Raw genomic sequence first — 19,545 nt, forward strand, 5'->3', positions numbered from 1 at the left:
TAAAAAAAGAGTCCACAGTCACTTGATAGCTGTAATCTTCTCTTTGATACTTCTGCAGTTTATCCAATTTATAAAGCAAACATATCAGAGCCTTTTGAGTTGTCTCTCTGCTCCCTCAAAATTTCAGTGATTGGTCATCCAAAGTCATAAAACAAAAAGCCTATAGAAAAATAACAGAGTCAGGTTACACAAGACATAACATGTCTGGTGATGTTTGTCTGTGTGCCTATGTGGTTTGTTCTTCTCTTTATTGCCTGTTAGAGCCATTGAACCAAGTCATGTATTCATTTTTAGTTCCCAGAAGACTCAATTTCCTTGCCTATAGATCTATAGTAATTCAAGAAGCTCATGTGCTTATTGCAGCAATTAATGATCCATTTCCTCTGAACAGTATTTACAGAAAACAGGAACACATCAATGATGGCAAAACAGCTTTCAGAATCTCAGTGGGATCATTCTCCTACTTCTACCATGAAAGCTGAAGAAAACTTCACTCTTTTTGAACTCTGTAATTCAGCTACCCGGTACCACATTGGTTCCCCATGAGTCCAAAAGCATAGATCTGACCCAAAAATTATTTGAAGACATTTGTTTCTGGGAAAATTTCCAAGACTTTTCTTTTTTCTCATCTTTTTTTCTACTTTGCAGAATTATGCAGCCACAAAGGTGGTTGTATACTATAGTCAGAATGGATTTTTCACATTCTGCAATGTTAAATTGAAAATACCCCCGCATGCCATTCTGATGCTTCCCATAAGCTCATTTCAAAACAAAACCTTACAAAACTTATAGTCCTGAACTCAGAAACACTTGCTTAACAACCCTCTCAATTTTCATGGTGATACACAAAACAGTCAGAGAGAATTGAGAGTTCGGAGCGTAAAAAGAGAGAGACAAAAAACAGACCCCTGTGGGACTTTTTTCTGTCAGAGTTCTCCTAATCTCTTGAAATTAATTAAAAATCAGCAGTGTTCACAGAGGACCTGTAATCCTATTATTGACCTTGCCCCATACTCTCACCTTCATCTTCTGCAGGTTAAAAGTTTAAAAAATGCCAGACTGATTTTTAATTAATTTAAGAAATTTAACATTGAACTCAATGATAACATTGAGCATGCTCAGTAAGAACCAACTGTCAGTGTTCTAAAAGCCAGACTCAGCTGCTGGGCTTGCCTAATCGGGGCCACACCCACTCCACACCTTTATTTCACTTTAGACAGTCATGGCTTCCCCCAAAGAATCCTGGGAAGTGTAGTTTGTAAAGGGTGCTGAGAGGAGACTCCTATTCCCCTGACAGACCTCCAGTGGGCAGAGTGGTTTAATAGTCAGCCGCCCTGATTGAAGCTCTGTGAGGGGAACAGGGAGTCTCCTAGCAATTCTCAGCACCCTTCACTAACTACACTTCCCAGGATTTTTTGGGAGAAGCCATGACTGTCTAAAGTGAAATAAAGGTCTGGTGTGGATGTGGCCACGGACAGCTTTGGTTTACATTTGGATGGGAGGCTACATGTGCGTGCTGTAGAATAAAAAGTTGGGGGAAATGCTGAAAAAGAATGATACTGTTCACAATGTTTTCCTTTTGGAAAGGAAAAAGGCTTCCCCTCTGCATGCCCACCCATCCAATCTCCTCCCCTCCCCCTGATCAGTTTCACCTATCCTAAGCATGATTGCAGGAGTAAATCCCACTGAACTCAAAAAGCATGCACATGATCAAATCTGCCCTCCCCCCCTCCCTCCTATCCCCTCCCTCTTGCCCATTCCCTTCCCCTTCCTTCACTCTTCCCTTTCCCTCATCCATCCCCTTCCAATCCCCTCCTTCCCCTCCCCCTCTAATCCCCTCCTTCCCCTCCCCCTCTGCGCTCCTCCTCCTCCTCCCTCATGGTCAGTTTTACCTATCCGAGGACTATGACCTGAGAGACCAGGGTTCGAATCTCCACACAGCCGTGAAGCTCACTGGGTGATCTTGGGCCAGCCACTGCCTCTCAGCCACAGAAAAAGGCAATGGTAAACCACCTCTGAATACCGCTTACCATGAAAACCCTATTCTGCCCTCCTCCTCCCTCCCATGACCTCCCTTTTGCCCCTTCCCTCCCCCTTCCTTCCCCCCTCCCCTTCCAATCACCTCCTTCTCCCTCCTTTTCCAAACCCCTCCTTCCCCCACCCCCTCCTTCTGCTGCCCTCTCCCCCCCTTCCCTCTACTCTCCCCTTTCCCCCCTTCCCCGTCTCCTCCCCCATGGTCAGAGTTACCTATCCTAGCCATGATTGCATGGGAGTAAATCCCACTGAACTCAATAAGCATGCAAATAATCAGACCTGCCTTTCCCCTCTCCTCTCCCTTCCTCCTCCCTTCTTCCTCTCCTCTCCTCCCCTCTTCCTCCTTCCCTGCCCACTCCAGGCCTCCCTCCCCATGATCAGTTTTACATATGCTAAACATGATTGCATGGAAGTAAATCCCACTGAACTCAATAAACATGCAAATGATCAAACCTGCCCTCCTCCTCCCCCTTCTGCCTGCACCCCTCCTCCCCTCCCCATCCCCTGTGGTCAGTTTCACCTATCCTAAGCATGATTGCGGGGGAATAAATCCCACTGAACTCAAGAAGCATGCAAATCTCAGCAAACTTGCACAGGATCCCATTTCTTACCCCCCCCCCCGAGAGTAAAAAGCAGAGAAATTCATTAATAGGCAAAAAAACCCTTGTGGTTTAAGAAGGTACCTATAGCCAGCAGATATTTCTATCAAATTTTTAAAAGCAAGGAAATTGGGCAGCTGTAGTGAATGCACCAGGGGAGCAAGAGACCTGACCTCCTCTCTGAGGTCTTATACACACCAGGGCACTGTCAGCATAGTTCCTACTGCTGTCATTTGTGGTAGCTGAGAAAATAACACCTTAGGGAAAAAGACAGAAATTTTGATACTGTTGCAGCTAATGATAGTGAATTTTTTCTCCCTCTTGAAAAATTCAATGAAATGGTGCCCCCAATTTCGCTGCCCACAAGTAGGGCGGAGAATGAGAGGCCATTTGTGTGCAGCTCCAAGTAAAAAACAACAACACCCTGCATAATCCTAGCTTTTGACCGGTAATCCTCTATTTCCAAGAACCCTTCCTTCAAGAACTCATTGATAGGTATCAATCTTGTGGTGAGATCTCTTTCTTCATTGTTGGACAGTGTGCCTTCCGTATGCCTGGCATATTCCAGAATGTTTTCTGGTTTTTAGTTTTCCTTTGGGGCAAAATTGGTGGGATGAGAAGCCGTTTGCAGTCTGTCTATTCATTTTTACCACTTTAGTTACTTGAATGGGACTAAGGGAAGCAGCTGTAAGGAGGAACCAAAACATGGATCAAAAAGGCTCCCACTTCACCTGCATTAGGGATATGCGGTAAGCAAAGCTACCCAGGTTTGATGAGGGCTAGTACCTTGCGTAGCACCAAGGTGGAAGTCTACAGACATTACCATCCGCACATGACCTTAGACAGGACAATAGTACATGGGGCGGAAGATGTCTCTCACATGTTATTATTACATATTAAACCTTTTTAGCTTTCCCTAAGACATCCTCAAAGAACAATAGACACAGTGAAATAAACGGTGAAATAAACTCGTCTTCCAGTTTTGTAGATCAAATATAAAAATACCTTTCTATAATGCAGTATTTAAATTCACATTGAAAGTATTTCAGTGTTTCAAAATTATAATTACTTTGAGTCAAAATAATTGATTTTATTGAGTGATTCTTTAGCTTGCAGTTCATGTTTAGAATTGCAATTCCTAGGGTTTCTTGTGGGGAAGCAGTGATGCTTAAGTTATTTTAATTGCAGTATAAAATATTGTACATGTTTAAAATGGAACAGCTTCATTCGTGGCATATGTTTCAGCAGGGGAAAAAAGCAGAGAAAGATTTTATTACAAGTGAGGCTCCCTCAACTGCACATAAACTGTTCCCTTAGATTGCAACCTAAGCTTGTGGTTCAGGTACAGTCAGTCAGATCAAGGTAACCTTCAGGTAAGGACAGGCTTTACAATTAATTTGTTCAGTTAATGTGATTAGCCCTAATTTTTTATGTAAAATGATCAATTATTCTGGTATCAGTTCAATGCCCAAATATTTGTGACGTGTCCAGAAATATTATACTAGCACAGTTTTTAGTTGTCTCGCTAGCTAAAGCTTTTTGCTCATGATTGAGTCCTATTACCATCACTTAATTTACCAACTCACCATAAAAAAGTACATCAAGAAGTTTTGACTTCCTTCTAGGAAAGAGCATTCATTATTTTTGCATAAAAGTAAATTGTTGCAGTGTGAGATAAGAGAGTGAGAATGAGTAAAGAACGAAAATAGGATGAGATAAAGGGTGGTGGTGAAGGAACCTGTCAAAAGGCGACAAGACAGAGATGAGGTCAACATGATTAAAAGGATACAGAGTTAATCTTAACATAGGGGCATGTGGCTTGAAAACACTGTAAGTTAAAGGTTAGATTAGATAAATGGTATAAACATCCTATCTAGACAAATCACCTAGCCTCAAATCACTTGATCTTCACATTTGTGACATTTGTTTTACTTCCATCTTGGCTGCATACACACACTCTTTGTTGATTTGAAGAGACCCACTGGTTGGAACTGAAGCAATGTATTAGGCAGCACTGTTTTTATATTCTGGATCTAATGTTCCATGTTGTATTAGTGGTGTGAATCAACTAGTCTTAGCTACCTCCAGTTCAGAGAATTAAGGGATGCACATTCCAGTAAATGTGTTAATCTATATTGGAACAAAAAAGGGTTCTGTGGCACCTTAAAGGCTAATTTATTGTGGCATGAGTTTTCATAGGCAGGAACCAATTTCATCACTTGTAGGAAATGGACTGAGGGCTGCTTCATATGTAAAAAAAGAATATTCTGAGCTATATACTGTTATTTTAGATTATGAAACACACACACCCCAATCAGGTGTGAAAATGAATCACAATTAGTGAGAAGTTGTCAGCCTCTGGATGAATGCAGGTTGTTGTCAGGAACAAATTATGTCTTAATTGCAAAAACTGAGCTTCATTAGAATGTCTTTCTTCAGTGATACTTACTGACAAAAAAAGCAGAAACAGAAAGTTAGAAGCTGAAGAGTTCTAAAAAATCTGGTCTGACTAGCATTGGCTCCTAAATAAGTGATAAGCAACATAATTTTATTCCAGGATAGTTGGTAATATTTTAAACATTTTTAGTACTACATCCAAAGTAGTAATAAATCCACTGGACATGTTTCAGATCATTTCAGCCGGCATTATTTCTGGTCATTAGTTGGCATACTGCAGCAATTTCTGTTTTGGAGGAAGAAAGGGATGGCAAAAAGGAGTGAAAACCACAGTGTTTTTGATTCTTCAACAGAGATGCTAATAAGAATCAATATTCCTTCTAAACTAGCAATCAGGATTGCAGAATTCATTCTTGAAATGGCCTCTTAATGTCTCCTGCCAGACAGATAACATTATTGTTGTTTTTCAATTATGTCTCTTCTTTACAGCACAAATTTTATTTCAGACATTCAGAAGCCCACAAAATGTAATGGATGCCCTTTAATAAAGACACCATAATATGCAAATATATCTTATTCTGGAAGTGTTAATCTCAGCTTTCTTATTTTCTAAACAAATGCTAGTCTTTGGCTGCACACTACAACTAGTTTGAAACTGGCCTGGTTTGCATGTAATACTAAGCCAAACCATGTCTGAGAATGCATGAGTACTTGCAGGAAAAATCGTAGTGCCTGCTGCCACACTACCTGCAGCTAAGCCAGGTACAGTGCTGGCTCCAAAGGACAGCCAGGTGGGACCCTGGCCGAGGGCCCTGTGGCCCTCAGGGGCCCCTAAAGGGCCCCTCTTTATGGTGAGGGAGCAGCACTCCCCTCCTGCTGAGGATCACAAGGAGGGAGGTGCCTGCCTGCTCACCGGCCAGTCGGCCAGCCCTAGCCCACTCTCCCCTGCACCCGCTCTCCCCTGCACCCGCTCTCTCCTGCACCCACTCTCTCCTGCACCCACTCTCCCCTGCACTGGCCCTCTCCCCCTCGCTCGCTCCTTCGCTCGCACACCATCCCGCCCCCCACTCGCTCCTTCGCTCGCACACCATCCCGCCCCCCCATTCGCTCCTTCGCTCACCCTCTTCCCCCTCTGGCTCACTCATTCGTTCGCCCACTGTCCGAGGGCCCCTTGTTGTGGTGGGGGAGTAGCACTCCCCTTCAGCAGGCTCCCTGCCACAGATCGCAGGAAGGGAGCTGCCCACCCATTCGCTGGCCTACCCGTGCCCAATCTCCCGCCTGCCTGCTTGCCCTCCACCAGCTCGCTCGCCCGACCTCCTGCTCTTCCACCCACCTGGTAGGTAGGTAGGTGGGGCATGCGTGCGTGTGCCATGGTCCAGGGCAGGCTGGTACCCAAGGGCTCCAGCATGCCTGGGGCCTGCCCTGGCCAGGTACATCTGAATCAAAGCTCATAGTTTGTCTTCCGCCAGCCAAACCACAAGTGGTTGGCCAAGGGAGAAACAAATGATGAGCCCGGGTTTGGACATAACACTCAGCCAAACTATGGCTTAGCTCCAAGTAGCACGGCAGTGGAATGACCAGGGAGGAGGTAAAGTGACTACAGTTTTTACTATGAGTACTTGCATACTTGTTAGCACTGTGTCTGAAATTAGCCAACTTAGCAACGTTATAGAGGCTTCTCCCTGTGTTCTGCCTAGGTGGAAGTATAAGTGGGTGAGATAAGAGAGAGGGCTTTCTCAGTGGCTGTATCCAGATTATGGAACATCATGCCTCCCTCCCTCACAGCTTTTGCTGGCCATTGAAAACCTTATTCTGGAAGGATTTTCTTTAATGTTTTATGTTTTTTTAAACTGCTAAGCCTGTCTCTTGATAGCTTGTATTGTTTGATGAAACTGTAATTTTTAAATGTTGTGTGCCACCCTGAGTGATAGACTGGTACTAAAAGGGCAGGATATAAGTGTTGTAATAAATAAATATTCCAGAATGTTGTTCCACTTGTACCCAACAGTTTTCCATTTTCTCGTATGAGAAGACACTGTTTGGCACACTGTAAAAAAATAGCAGATTGTAAGAAAATAGCATGATGGAAGTCTCACTATGGCGGACCTGAACTGTGACTGTCATTTCTAGGTTTGTCTCATGAATTGAGGTGTGGCTTAAAACAGGTGGCCACCAAATATGAGTATTGTTGAGGTTCTCCACTGCCACACTTGTTTAGAATGGTTAATGTTTCACATTTCCTAACTTAGACACAGTTCACAGTTCACAGTTCATTTACAAGCAAGCCCCACTAAAATGAGTAGCCCAAGTACTTGTGCTCACAGGAAAAGGGCACGTGCTCTCCGGGTTTGTTTTATATCCACCATCTTCTCACAGCTTAGGTCCAAGTTATATCTGTGAATAAACTATCACAAAGCTTTGGTAAAAACTGCATCCTCTCAGTTCATTTGTAAGGGGAGCCTGGGTGCTGAGCAAGTTTATACCCTTTCTCAGCCTGCTGTAGCAAAAAATAGCTGTGATCTTGAGCTTTCTTAATTTTCTTAGTGATAAAATTTTAAAATACATCCTTATCTGATAGAACAGTTGGGGGATTATAGGCAGGTTAATACTTTGAGGCATGCAGTTTTATCAGGCCTGAGAGCAATCCAAAAAATGTGATTTGGACTGACATACTGCCCCACCCCACATGCATAGACCCTTGCCTGCCTTTGTTCATGTTAATTAACTGCATTTCTGTGGAGTTTTCTGCTGATTAAATAATTAATATGCAGATGTAGAACTTTTGCTTTGCTATTTCTCATTCCATGTCTCTAGTTTGCATTGTTCATGGTTCTTCAGAACCTCTCTTGATGTTGCTCTTGTTTGAAAACTCTACTTTTCAAATATACAACAGTTAGTAAACAGATTTTGTATGCATGCATTTGTTGAGCTCCAGGCCAAAAATATGATTGATGATAGGTAAATTAACTTCAGCATAAGAGGAGACAGTCAAATAAAGATTCTGTGGGCCAGGTGAAGGTAGGGGAAGAATGAATTTAATGTTGTAGGTGTCCCTTGGCTGTGAAAGATGTGCCCCCTTTGTGTCTCACTGAGGGGTGAAGTTCTGGTTTTTCTTGTCTGTGTTAAACTAAGCAATCTGTGTCTGGCTTTGCTCCTGTCCTTTTCTTCTATATTGAAGCAAGGGAGTAAAAGTCAAAACAACAAACATGGACAATGTTCACGGCACAACTATAGACACCTTATGGATAGCATCTTTCCACCATGCACTGCTAGGAGTCTAGGTATTATGAGTAAAGTGTGAATAGTGAGGGCAACAAAATCAACCTGTATAAGCTCTTTGGAGTTTTACTCTATGAGGACCTGTATCCCCACACTGGCAGAGGGAGGCCTGTCTTTTCCTTTGAGTATCATTACAATTTCCTTATTGTATATATGGGAGATAACACTGCTTCAGCAGTTATGTAAGTATGGAATTAGTTTAATGATGGCTTTGCATTCTGAGTGTCTGCCCTGGCCTGCTATCAATGCTACCCAGTGGGGTGGATCTCTGGAATGGCCAGGGTGCCAGGAGGATCTTAATTCTAGGTGGTAGAAAATAGCTATTAATGGTGGTTTTGTCACTGTGCCAGAGTTTGTGATCCTTGTGGTTGGCAATGATGCTTAAATAAGGAAGGCCAGGGGTTGCCATCCTTTTTTTGCCCCATGGAATATTTGTGGGCATCACACACCCCACAACCAAGCACGTTCTGCAATAAATTCTACTGGCTACAATAGAAGGCTTCTTTCGAGTCTAATTTCAGTGGAGGAAAGGCCTTTGTGGACACATGTTCACCCATGGACACCATGTTGGTGATCCCTGATAAGACCAACAGAGCTTAGCATTGTACTGATATCCAATCCCTCTGGGATATAGAGATGAGGAGACAATCTTGCTTGGGGTAGGGGATACCTGTGCTGCTGTTGTCCCCCTTTTGAAAAGGGGAGTAAGAGGTATGCTCCAGTGCTAGAAAAATAAAAACACTGGAAAACAGTTTTTCCCAATTTCTTGCCTTAAAGGGAGCTTAATTGGCATGGCTCTGCTTTCCACCTCTTTAGTAAGGCAAGGTCTGGAGAAGTCTCTTCCCTAGCCTTTAAGGAGAAGATGACAAGGGTGCTCTCCAGATTTTGCCTTCATATTTATAAATGGAGCCCCTGCAGAAATGAAGATGAATATACAAGAACAACTGAAAGGCACCTAGCAGAGTAATAACTTAGATAAATCAGTGCCTTGTACCTCCTGCTGTGGGAAGGTAAAACTGGGGATAAGAACATAAGAACATAAGAAGAGCCTGCTGGATCAGGCCAGTGGCCCATCTAGTCCAGCATCCTGTTCTCACAGTGGCCAACCAGGTGCCTGGGGGAAGCCCGCAAGCAGAACCCGAGTGCAAGAACACTCTCCCCTCCTGAGGCTTCCGGCAACTGGTTTTCAGAAGCATGCTGCCTCTGACTAGGGTGGCACAGCACAGCCATCACGGCTAGTAGCCATTGATAGCCCTGTCCTCCATGAATTTGTCTAATCTTCTTTTAAAGCCGTCCAAGCTGGTGGCCATTACTGCATCTTGTGGGAGCAAATTCCATAGTTTAACTATGTGCTGAGTAAAGAAGTACTTCCTTTTGTCTGTCCTGAATCTTCCAACATTCAGCTTCTTTGAATGTCCCCGAGTTCTAGTATTATGAGAGAGGGAGAAGAACTTTTCTCTATCCACTTTCTCAATGCCATGCATAATTTTATACACTTCTATCATGTCTCCTCTGACCTGCCTTTTCTCTAAACTAAAAAGCCCCAAATGCTGCAACCTTTCCTCGTAAGGGAGTCGCTCCATCCCCTTGATCATTCTGGTTGCCCTCTTCTGAACCTTTTCCAACTCTATAATATCCTTTTTGAGATGAGGTGACCAGAACTGTACACAGTATTCCAAATGCGGCCGCACCATAGATTTATACAACGGCATTATGATATCGGCTGTTTTATTTTCAATACCTTTCCTAATTATCGCTAGCATGGAATTTGTCTTTTTCACAGCTGCCACACACTTGGTCGACATTTTCATCGTGCTGTCCACTACAACCCCGAGGTCTCTCTCCTGGTCGGTCACTGCCAGTTCAGACCCCATGAGCGTATATGGCCCAACCTAATACAGCAAAACTGTAGCATTTCAACATTTTTAGGTGCAGATGGTTTCTGGTATGAGGTTGTGCTATGAATACCCAAGAAGAAGGCTGTTCACTGATACACTTTTGTTTTCATCCACAGGTAATGCAAGTGGTGAAGGAGCAAATAATGAGAGCACTGACCACGAAGCCTAGTTCTCTGGATCAATTCAAAAGTAAACTTCAGAATCTAAGCTACACAGAAATACTGAAAATTCGCCAGTCTGAGAGGATGAACCAAGAAGATTTCCAATCTCGCCCAATTTTGTAGGTATTCTTCTCCTGTAGAAGTCTTGCTTTCTTCCCCACCACCTCCTTGAAAGGTCTAACAAATGTGAATGGCATTTATGAACTCTTCAGAAATACCTCTGGGGAATAAAACTCTTCAGGGGCAGTGTTTGAAAGCAGGACAGTCACATCTACTTGAAATGTGTTCAGTTCCTTTTGCAAAAATAAAAATGTCTCTCTTTGTATTCACCTGAAGTGGATTCTTCTAATCCCTGCAGGGCTCAGAGTATCTTACTTGCAGCAAAAGATGCTTTGACATTTTCACCATTTGCGTGTGCATGCTTTTTCCTCTCCTTTATGAATTTTCCTTTCCTGCCCAGTTCCTCACTGAGAACAAAAAGTCACCATCAGTGAACCAGGCAAAATGAAGCCTAGAGCAGAAGCACAAAGCCACAAGGACCCCACAATAGCAGGTTGTTCTGTACTATCTCTGATGCCAGTAAAAAAAAGCTATTTAAAGCAGCTCTTGTATGCATATGTTAGCAGATATTGATCAGTATTCCTTTTGCATCACCACTGTTGGATCTGGAGACAGATTGCCAAACTTGTTTTTAACCCTGTCTCAGGCCCAATTCATATTTTGACTGGAGTGACATGGTTGCCACTTCATCATGACAGATCTCAACCCATTTTTAGTAGTACAGTATAGCTAAATGGAGCTGGTGGATCTTATCATTAAAAGAGAGGAGGGGGGTCTTCAATTATAGGTAACAAAGAGACCAAGTCACAGGAAACCAGTTAACAAAAATAGAGATGATTATTGATATAAACATAAACAAAAATGTGATGGCATACAGTTTACAAATACAAATTATACAAGACGAGGCCACTAAGTAAACAAAATCTGAGGCCGCTGTATAAACAACAATAAAGTTCTCCAAATCATACAGGTTATGAGAACTCAAAGATTGCACCTCGTTCATACTTCTTCAGACACAGATTGGAAAATATGCATGGATTACAGCCTTTAACCCCTTATTGCCTCATTTTTTCTTTTCAGGGTTTTCTTTCTTTCAGAAATGTATCATTGCTGTAAATTCTGCTGAAATTCTGCTATCAGCACCTGGGCATTTGAGTACAACCACGTGGTTATAGCTCCAAACACTGTGGTCCAAAAAGGAAGAGTTATCCATTCATAGAAGGGGTGAATATGTTGAGAAGCTGCTTACATGGTAACATTTCTATGGGAGATAAGTGGTCAGTCCATGTATTTATAATCTCACAAGTGGCTTCTCCACACAAGTGAATAACTAGCTTTCTTCAGACAAGGACTGTCTCCATGGATGACAACCTTTAATACTGTTGCCTCAATTTCTAAAAATATTCTATGAATGGATAATTTTGTATGCCCCCACATTTTTGTATTGTTTCTATCACATCACCTTGATTTTTATTAATTGGATCTTATCCATTGTACAGCAGTGCTTTTTTAATTTACATCCAATTTTATTTTGAAACTTAATCTTTATATTTTCTTAAGAAATTAAGCATTACTGTAACTAATAGGTTGCACCATCTGATGCGTCCTAGTGACATGTGAAATCAGTTTTAAATGCCAAATATGCTTGCATTTTCTGCCTGAGGGCTTTCATACCCAACTGATTTTTAAGACTCAGGAGATCAGTCATTGCTACGGTTTTTGAGGATATATAATGTAATTTCTCAATGCACTGTAAGATTTCCTACTTCAGCTTATTGACAGAATGAGTTTGATCTGAAAATATTTATATAGTAGTAAATTATGCTAGAGACCAGCATTCAAAGCTTATTCAAGAGCAGGCAAAACAGGTCATTCAGAATCCCCAACAGGGATGTGTGCACAGAGAAGCAAGCACTTGCTACTGTACATGCTGTTCATCTGTCCCCACTGTGGGAGAAGCAAGCCAGGAAACAATAACTTCTCTTGCTTGGAATCCAGAAATCGAAAGTTTCAGGCAAGCAGCAAAGATTCCATGATGATCCATGTTGAGGATAATCCATTCCTCAACACTCTCTATAGAAAAGAATAAGCTTCAGGAATCAGCCACCATCCCTGCCTGCCTGGGCTTGACAGTTCCAGGCTTGCAGATTTCAGAGGCAATATTCCCTTCTCACGGGGAGATGTAACTGAGGATGCAGTTGTTGGTAGGATTGCCAGGAGACAAAAAGAAGGCAGAACCAATGATGTGAGGCAGGTTTATTGACAGGATAATAGCCACATTTCTCAGCACCTTTTGAACATAGATGTTGTTATTCAGTCAATATATAACTTGAAAGTAACTAGAATGGAGGCAGATATGTTTTTCCACAATTTATTGAACAGAATAAATGAACAATTCCACTACTTATATGGTTCAGGTTTCCTGAATGTAAAGAGAGCTGGTTTCTTGAATGTTTGACAGCTTCAGTCTTATTTTCATTTCAAGGCGATTCGGGGCAGGGAAGGGAACTATTCATTTGGTTGTGTGTGGCCCTTTTCTGGTTGCAACACTGCTGGAAGACCTATTGTGCACACCAAAGGCCCTAACCCTTTGTAGCTCAGATTAAATGTTTGGGTTAAGGCTTTCCCATCACAAGCGAAATAGAACATAACCAGCTCTTCACAGATCACTGGTTTATATTACTATTAGGCATTTGACTGTAAAGAATAAAGAAGTATATCTACATCTGGTTTGCCAGTTGATTGCTAAGTTGCATTCAATAAGAGGCAGCCCTCTCATGTTGCTTTTGCAAATAATTGGTATCATTGTAAGGAGGCTTAGCCTGAGGCACAGGCAAGATAAGAGCTTGTCCAAAGTGGAAAGACGCTGCTGAGCATAAACTCCAGCTAATGCTCAAGACCTGCCCAGAAAGAAGTTGTGTGTACAGTTGATTTTTTTTCCTAGTTAGATTTGACTAAGTCTCTGTTTGCTTGTGTTCTCCCCCACCCCTTGCCAGGGAGCTAAAAGAGAAGATCCAGCCTGAAATTTTAGAGTTGATTAAGCAGCAGCGCCTTAATCGTCTTGTTGAGGGAACCTGCTTTAGGAAACTCAACAGTCGGCGGCGGCAAGGTAATAACCAGATTTGTTTTCCCTATCTGTATCTACCTTGCCCCTCTTTTTTCTTGACCACTGTAAAAATTATTTGCATTGTTTTGTTAGGATGCTTTCAGGCATGAGGTAAAGAGTGCCTTCTAGCCTCTAACATGTCGCTTCTGTGTGAGGTTAATGCACCATAGAAGTGGGGAATAGCCATTGTTACACTGACTCTGGATCTAGATATTATGGCAGATATGAAGGCTTTTTGGGAAGTAGCAGTTCTGCATCTTGTTACTCCCTATCCAATGAGACAGAGTGGTTAGACAAGAAAACCTGCATTGTGGTTAAATGTTAATACATGTTGAGTATATCTGAATCAGCCGTGGGAACCTCCAGCCTGTGGAGCTAATGAGGCCCACAAGGATGTTTTCCCAAAACCACACCCACCTGCCTACACCTGAAGTAGGGCATGTAAATGTGTGGCTGAGATTGACTGTACCAGGAACTCCTTGGTGCAGCTGACGGGGCCTGTTCTTAGCGCCAATCAGCTGATGGGCACTGAGAGAGGCACTGAAAGTTCAATTTGGACTTTGAAGTCCAATTGCAGGCACAGTTTGGATTCAAACCTGCCTGTAAACATATCATTTTCCTCTGCAGACTGCATACCATACCTGCAAATGAGCTTCAAAGTGGCTCCCTCTCCACACCCTTCAGCTAAGAGGGAGCTTCTTGGAACAGGCACGATCAGTGCCAATCAACTGAAAGTTACTAAGAGGTACCCCTGTGAAGCTGTCACTTAATGTCATAATGATGTCAGTTGATAGACATGTGGGCGGTCCTGCGTACCTGTCAGAGTTGGCCTGGGGGGATAGTGGAGGTAAGGATTTAGTCCACAAGGCAGATCAGGTTCCCCACCGCTGTTGTAAATGAGGAGAGTCAGCGTAATTGCCATAATGTCTAGTTCCAGCCTAAATGTATGTTCTGATCAATGTGATTTTCTAAGATTTACAGAAACCATCATCAGAAAGTTATAACCAGTGCATACCTATACGGTAGTTGAGATGACTCTAAAAGTATAGAATCTGTTATCAGACATGGAATTCTAAAATTTTCAATTTCTAGTATGCAAGTTTTTAGTCCTCAACATTTCAGGGAAAAGTTCTCAAGTGAGGTGTCCAGTTATTTTTCCTGGTTTTGCTGTTTCACACAATTAAAAAAAAGCTCTAGAACCACACTCTTAAAAATTGGCTTAGGTTAAGACTACTTGTTTTATAAAGCATGATTGCAAAAACCTAGTATTTCTGTTGAGATGGTGTGGGATTTAGGGCAGGTATTAAATCCTGTTTTAGATCCTTCTATAATTTTGCTGCCTAGAATTTGGCAATGACCTCACCATTTCTCACTGCCTTGTTTCAGTGCGACAATCCATTAAAATCATGCCCACATTTTCTGCTTATCCTGAGCCATAGGAAACTTCCTTTCAGTCCACCTGAAATAAAAGCCTCCTTACATTTTTGCCACATCTGCTCACTTGCAGACGTTTCCTCTTTCTTGTGGCAACTACATGAAGGCCATTTCATGGGACGGCTTAACATAGCCATTTCTAAGGTTTTTATCACACATCATGTATTTTAAGTGTTATGGATAGTTGACAAAATATGGAGCATAGGAAAAAATCTTAACAAATCAATATGTGAAGCCCACAAGCAGTGGGAAGCAAGCGAACAATCCAACATTATTCTAAGATAAATAACAGTTTTACTACTCTAAGATAAATAAGAAAAGAGTGACAGATAAGCAATATTATTAGAGGTCATATTTGTTTCATTCTGGTTATCAGAATCATGGGGGAACACCCAAAAATATTCAACATTTTTCTATGGGGAGTAAGTTTGCTTCATGCATATCAACAGGCAGCATGGGCAGTTGAAATCACTGCTGTCTGGTCTTGTTTTAGATGTACAGGAAAGAGCTATAGCTCAGGTGCAGCAAAATTGCATTTTTATCCCCATTATATGGCCATATATAAACAGGCTGTTTATTGAATAGATGTGCTCTAGGACAGTTGCTCTCTCACTCTTCATTTCAACAAGGGAATTGTCTGGCATTGACCTTGTATACTCACGACTGTTGCAGCCTCAGCCTGTCAACAAATATTATTACTAGTAGAAACTCTGTTATGCTAGAGGGGATGCCAAGAAATTGGCACATATCTCAACATGTGGTGGGTATGCCATAAGGTCAAGACATTCTGGACCCAGGTCTTTCAAGAAATTAGTTCAATAACTGGTCATTGGGTTTACCCCTCCCCTCATCTTGCACTTTTGACTTTTTGCATGGAACTAATTTGGATTTATCATGGAAAGATATAATATCCTACCTCATGTTGGCCCCAAGAAGTTTGACTGCTTGGCAATAGGATTATGATATCTCTCTTGCTGTCTGGTACCAGACGGTATGGCAACTAGCTCTGTTAGAAAAGCTTATTCAAACATTTAAAGTAGCGTGAGGCCATAGGAACAAAGACACTTTTGCAACCATATGGCAGGATTTTTTTTGTTTTCACTAATAATGTTCAACATGGTTGTTCTCCTCAGATAGCATATGTACATCTTTGGGCTTCATAGTTGGGATACAACAGGGAATTTTTTCTTGTATAATGATATGGACTGCCTAAATATGTTTTAATACTACATTGTTACCTTTGCACTGCTTTGTCCAATAAGCTATGAGTTTTTCTTTGAAGGGCACAGGGTGGGGTAAAAATATTTTTGTTTGGTTTGGTTGATACATGATTTGCATCTTCAAACTGCAATGGCTATTTTAATTAAAATTAATAAAGTATGTGGGGAAAAAACTAGTAGCACTTCTTGACAAACACTTTGAAGAAAAATTCTAGAGGGAGAAAATTAAGCTAATAAGAGATGTTAATTCATGTGGCATCTTCCAAAAGAGCTGGAATGCAAAACAGGAACACAAGGTTCACAGTTGTGAGGGGCACTCCAAATTTTTGCTGACAAATCTTACTCCTTGCAATTGTTTCTTTTTGGGTTATATTCCCTTGTTTGTGAAAATGCACATTAATAATCCTTAGCAATTTTTTATTTCATCAGATAAATTTTGGTATTGCCGACTTTCACCAAACCACAAAGTCTTGCATTATGGAGATTTGGAAGAGAGTCCCCAGGGAGAAGTTCCACATGATTCATTACAGGATAAGTGTAAGTAACTGAAATGTAGCAACTCTTCTATTTCATTTTCTTTTTGAGAGGGACTTTTCAGTGGTAGCTCCCCATTTGTGGAATGTCCTCTCCAGTGAGGTGTGTCTGTCTCCAACATTGATGACTTTTAGGAGGAATTTGAAAGCATTCCCCTTTATGATGGTTGAAGGAGAATGTTCCTTGCAACCTGGATATCACTGGACAGAAAAAAATGGTTTTATCTGCAGTGGTTTTTTAGAGTATTTTACCTGATTTAGAATGTTTTAATTGTTTTAAGAATGTTTTTTTGTTGTTGTTAAATTGTTTTATTTGCTGCCCTAGGCTCTTTTGGGAGGAAGGGTGGGATGTTGTTGTTGTTGTTGGGAGGAAGGGCAGAATGTTGTTGTTGTTACTACTTATGTTTTGTGTGGTAAAATGAGATTGAAGAAATTGTGATATTAAAGGGCAGATGGATAGAAGGGAAAGCAAGAGGATGGAAGGGAAGGGAAAAAGGAGAGCGGGTTCTCCCTTCATGTAAAGGAGAAAGGCTGAAGAAGAGTATGACAGATGAATGAGTCACTGGATCTTTTTTGCTTTAGAAGAAAAGCCTTTCTCCTCTGCTGGGTTCTGAGAAGGATTTTTCCTTTAGGGACCTCTCTCAGCCCTCCTGCTACAGGCTGAGTCCATTTCATCAGGATAATAAGTCAAGAACTCCACTCAGGGCACCTTTGCACTTGAGGAGGAAGAACCAAAAGAGGAACTGCTGAAGAAGGCCACATTTCCTGCTGTTCGGCTTAAGGTGTAGCATGTCCATCTGCCTTGCATTATATATTAGGGATGTGCATAGACCTCATGATTTATATCTGTTTCTAAGTCACTCTGTGCACTCCTTGCTTTGATCTGTAATTCGGCTCCTAAGCTGCTCTGTGTTTCCCCATTCATTACAGTGGGGAATCTAAAAACGGCTATAACTTTCCCCCCTTTTGGCCAAAATAGATGAAACCTGCAGACATAGGAGCTCCTGCAGAGTGGATTAAGCTTGCCAAATTGCAGACAAATAACTCTAGGGCCTTTTTGTGGGGGAAGTAAAAGGGATTCAGTTTTCTCCCACAATCCCTTTGTGGGGGGGGGTGTCTGGAGTTTTTCTCTTGCTCTTGGGGGTGGATTGAGGGTTTGTCTCTTGCCCTTTGTAACCTTAATTAAGAGGTGTCCGTATTCTTGCTTGTACTTTTTTAAAAACTTTGCAGCTTCATACCAGCCTTAATTTCTGGTGTCCTCCAATAGGCCACAGGCCTCTGATATAAGCCTTACAGTGTGGTGCTATCTAGAACACTGCATGAAGCGCTCTGGATTTTTTGTTGTTGTTAAAGCAGAGCAATGCAGGATTATTTCTTTTAAAAAAATTAAATGAAGCTTTTACCTTTTTTAAAAAAAATTCTCCACTGCTATGCTTAACAAAACGCAGTCCAGAGCTCTTCAGTGCTGCACAGCCTCATTTGTTGCAAAGCCCATGGATATAGAAAAACACATGAAAACATTCAACTATTCTGAATGAAAAAGTAGAGAAAAACAGAGTACTATTCTATAGTTTTGTGGAGGCCCTGATGCATATTTTTTTGGGGGGGGGAGCAGGGAGATATTGGCATTGTGCTTTGACTTTGGGGTGGGAAGACTGACAAATCACCCCAGTTCAGTTCGTTATTTAGCCCCCACACAAAACTGATGCACATCCTGTTAAATGTGTGATTTGTCTCCACATAAGGATCTAACACATCTGTGAGTTTCCCCTTCATGTCTTATCTGGAAATGCAAAAACAGGAAGTGAAATTCAGTGCCCACAATGGCTGTGTTCTACCTCTATTGTTGGAGGCAGTATGTCTGTGAATACCGGTTGCTGGAGATCACAAGTGGGGAGAGCTCTGTTGCATTCAGGTCCTGCGTTCTGACTTCCCACTGTGAGAACAGGATGATCCCACAGAACTCTTCTTGTATTGTGGAGAACCATCCTCTTTCTAATCTGGAGCTAGAGCCATTTGAAGACCTCCTTTTTCTTTCTTTCTTTCTTTCTTTCTTTCTTTCTTTCTTTCTTTCTTTCTTTCTTTCTTTCTTTCTTTCTTTCTTTCTTTCTTTCTTTCTTTCTTTCTTTTTTTCTTTCCCAACCTCTTCTGTCTTCCTGATGTAGCCCGTGGATTCTGCCCTTCCCCCACCTTAGGACTCTCATGTTTGTTCAGCAGGATATAAGAGTCCCTACTGCTCATACTCAAAAGAATGCACACACAGAAGAGACATCTGGAAAAGTATTAAGTGAGATTCTTCTTACCTATTGCCAGGGAAACCATTTGTTTAATTTCAGCGTCACAGATGTTTGTGGCACACAGTTTTGAAATATCTCCAGTTTGTAAGCTGCTTGTACCAGCTTCTGCAAACTTGGACAGACTTTGCATCATCCAGCTCAGACTTTTAAGTTACCATCCCCCAGGCGGAAGGTGAGAGTAATGGGGAGCCAGATCAGAAGAATGTGAGTTGAGTTATTGTGTCAACAATAACCACCATTAGCATTATTCCCCCCAAAAGCTTGTTCGTCACATCCTCTTAGGAAAGCCTAACTGAGGAGCAGGAAGCTTCCTGTCACCACATCTTTTGAGTACTCTTGGATTGGGTTGAATTGATGCGTCATAAGAGTTACATATAGAACAGCTCCTTAGGGGAAAAAATACTTTAAAATGTCTTCATTAGATTATTGTTCATAATACTTATTCCTGTCTGAAAGTTGATGCAATGCATTGGCTAAAAGCATGGACTGGGAAGTCTGTAGTTCACATCACAAGCTCAACAGGTAGC

General features: G+C 41.8%; 1 protein-coding gene across 4 annotated transcripts in view; it reads left to right on the plus strand.

The window, feature by feature from the left end:
* Positions 1–19,545, plus strand: part of ELMO1 (engulfment and cell motility 1) — a 504,161-nt gene that overhangs the window by 454,615 nt on the left and 30,001 nt on the right. For all 4 annotated transcript variants that reach the window (XM_061587900.1, XM_061587901.1, XM_061587898.1 and 1 more), the window contains 3 exons: positions 10,324–10,487; positions 13,425–13,537; positions 16,618–16,725. In XM_061587900.1, the coding sequence (XP_061443884.1) occupies positions 10,324–10,487; positions 13,425–13,537; positions 16,618–16,725 (385 nt within the window). The remainder of the gene's footprint in view (positions 1–10,323; positions 10,488–13,424; positions 13,538–16,617; positions 16,726–19,545) is intronic.

This window comes from Rhineura floridana, chromosome 10, assembly GCF_030035675.1.
Source record: "Rhineura floridana isolate rRhiFlo1 chromosome 10, rRhiFlo1.hap2, whole genome shotgun sequence".
In the NCBI taxonomy this organism is placed as follows: Eukaryota; Metazoa; Chordata; class Lepidosauria; order Squamata; family Rhineuridae; genus Rhineura; species Rhineura floridana.